This window comes from Elephas maximus, chromosome 7 (assembly GCF_024166365.1).
Source record: "Elephas maximus indicus isolate mEleMax1 chromosome 7, mEleMax1 primary haplotype, whole genome shotgun sequence".
NCBI classification, from domain to species: domain Eukaryota; kingdom Metazoa; phylum Chordata; class Mammalia; order Proboscidea; family Elephantidae; genus Elephas; species Elephas maximus.
In genome coordinates this window covers 131,756,896-131,759,863 of record NC_064825.1, presented here as the reverse complement: position 1 = coordinate 131,759,863, position 2,968 = coordinate 131,756,896, and the positions used below count along the sequence as shown (strand labels likewise).

General features: G+C 50.5%; 1 protein-coding gene across 1 annotated transcript; it reads left to right on the top strand.

Moving 5' to 3' along the window:
• The first annotated feature begins 1,267 nt into the window (after positions 1–1,267).
• MRGPRD (MAS related GPR family member D) lies at positions 1,268–2,500 on the top strand. Its single transcript, XM_049891870.1, has one exon. It carries the CDS (start codon positions 1,268–1,270, stop codon positions 2,498–2,500), a length of 1,233 nt encoding a protein of 410 aa, XP_049747827.1.
• Positions 2,501–2,968: the final 468 nt, after the last annotated feature.

Here is a 2,968-nt window from a genome sequence, read left to right as displayed (position 1 = left end):
ACCTTAAGCACAACGGAGCAAAGCATTGCCCTGTCCCGCCCCGTCTTCATGATCATGGGTGTGCTCAAGCCCATTGCTGTGGTTATTGTGTCAATCCACCTCATTAAAGGTTCCCCCTGAAGCTCAGCTTTACCAAAAATGATCTTATACATAGGTCGCTATGAGATGGAGCTGACTTGACAGCAACTACCAACAACAAGGGTTGTCCAAGGACAAGTTAGAACAGATGCCAGTGGGAGGAGGGGAAAGAAAGTTAGGACAGAGATGAAGGGGACAACTTAAATGAAATGGTTCAAATGGGCTGATGTCATGGATTGAATTATGTCCCCCAAAACATCTGTCAACTTGGCCAGGTCAGGACTCCCAGCATTGTATGATTGTCTACCATTTTGTCATCTGATGTGATCTTCCTATGTGTTGTAAATCCTGTCACTATGATGTAATGAGATGGATCACTATGATGTAATGAGATGGATTAGGGCAGTTACATTGATGAGATCTACAAGATTAGATAGCGTCTTAAGGCAATCTCTTTCGAGATATAAAAGAAGCGAGCAGAGAGACATAGGGACCTCATACCACCAAGAAAGCAGTGCCGGGAGCAAAGCGCACCTTTTGGACCTGAGGTCCCTGTGCTGAGATGCTCCCAGACCAAGGGAAGACTGATGCATCACAAGGACCTTCCTCTAGAGCCGACAGAGAGAGAAAGCCTTCCCCTGGAGCTGGCGCCCTGAATTTGGACTTCTAGCCTACTGGACTGGGAGAGAATAACTCTTCTTTAAAGCCATCCACTTGTGGAATTTCTGTTACAGCAGCACTAGAGAACCAAGACAGCTGATAATCCAGGTGTGCCAAAAGTTGGCAGATGTCATTAATTCTACTCTATGGGCCTGAAGTCCAATTTAAGAAAAGAAGAGAACATTAATTCACAGGATGTGAAGATTACAGGAGAAAAATTAATATCAATCAATGTAAAAAAAAAAAGCATTTGATAAAAGCCAACACTTCTTCATGGTTTAAAAAATAATCAAAAACTCAAAATAGAAGAGAACTTCTAACTTGCTGAAGGTTATTTCCAACAACCTCAGATCTATCATGGTGGGTCTGTGGCAGATGGGGGCTGGGTGCCACCAGGGAAGATGTGAGGCCTGCCGGTCATGGGCTGTTGCTAAAAGAACCTGGGTTGAGAACCACAAAGTAGATAACCAGAAACAGCCTGGTCCATGCAACACAGACACTCATGTTGGTCCTCCTTCCTTCCATAGGGATGAACCAGACTCTGAACAGCAGCGAAACCCCACAGCTGACCCTAAACAGGATGAATGCGCTGAAAGCAGCCTACTTCGTGTTCAGTGCCCTGGCCACGCTCACCTGTGTGTTCGGGATGGTGGGCAACAGTCTGGTCATCTGGCTGCTGAGCTTCCACATGCAGAGGACCCCCTTCTGTGTCTACGTGCTCAACCTGGCAGTGGCTGACCTCCTCTTCCTCATCTGCATGGCCTCTGTGATAAGTCTAGAAATCGTCCTCCCGGACAAGATAAGTCCAGAAATCATCTTCCAGGACAAGAAGGTCAAGGCCCTAGAGGTGATGAGGAGGGTGAAGTACTTTGCATACGTGACAGGCCTGAGCCTGCTGACGGCTATCAGCACTCAGCGCTGCCTCTCCGTCCTCTTCCCCATCTGGTACAAGTGTCATAGTCCCCGACGCCTATCGATAGTGGTGTGTGCCCTGCTCTGGGCACTGTCCCTGTTGATGAACACATTGGCCACCTTCTTCTGCAGCCGGTTTGGGAGCCGTGATGAACCTTGGTGCCTAACGGTGGACATTGTTTTGAGCATCCTTATTCTGGGAATCTTCACACCTGTGATGATGCTGTCCAGCATGATCCTCTTTGTCCGGGTCCGGAGAAGTGCCCAGCAGTGGCGCCGCCGACCCTCAAGGTTGTTTGTAGTCATCCTGGCCTCGGTCTTGGTGTTCCTGGTCTGCTCCCTGCCCCTCGGCATTTACTGGTTCATCCTCTCCTGGGTAAACCTGCAGTCTCAGATAGAGACCCTATATGTCAGCATGTCCCGCCTCTCCTCGTCCCTGGGTAGCAGTGCCAACCCCATCATCTACCTTCTGGTGGGCAGACGGAGGAGCTGGAGCCTGCGGGAGCCCCTGGGGACTGTGCTCAGCAGGGTGCTGCAGGAGGAGGAGCCTGAGCTGGAGGGTAGGGAGATGTCATCCACAGGCACCGATAAAGTGGGGCCTGAGAGCCAGTCACCCCCAGTTTCTGCCCAGGCAAGCCCAGCCTGGGGGATTAGCACGTGTCGAGCTGCCACCTCCGCCTGTCCCTGCCATGCTGCCTGTGTGGAACGCTGTTGGGAGCCCCGAAGACTTTGTACCCTGCCATGTTGGGGTTGTGACCCTACCATGACCTCCAGCCCACCCTCAGGGCATGTGTCCTGGACCTCACCATGTGGCTCGGCCCTGGAGATAAAATGCAGCCTCCTGGTTTAGAGCAGATCTTCTGGTTTCCAGGATCAGCTGGTGTCAGGTCAACTCTGATTCATGGCGACCCCATGTGCGTCAGGGTGGAACTGTGCCCCATAAGGTTTTTGTTGGCTGATTTTTGGGGAAGTAAGTCTTCAGGCATTCTTCAGAGGCACCTCTGGGTGGACTTGAAACTCCAGCCTTTCAGTTAGCAGCTGAGCGTGTTAACCCTTTGCATCCCCCAGGCACTCCATCTTCTGATTACAGGCCAGATATCAACTTGCAACTCTATTCTGTTACAGCAGCCACAATAAACTCATACAGATGGGAAGTGAAAAATCCTCTCTCAAGATTGTATCCTGGCCTCCAAGGCTGGCATCCTGCTGCATGAAGGATCCTATTTTGCAAGTCAGAAGCTGAAAATGCCTAGGTCTTTCCTCTGCATCCTTCTGAGGCAATCCCCAAACTCCTCCAGAAAGATGGAGGCTTCAAACC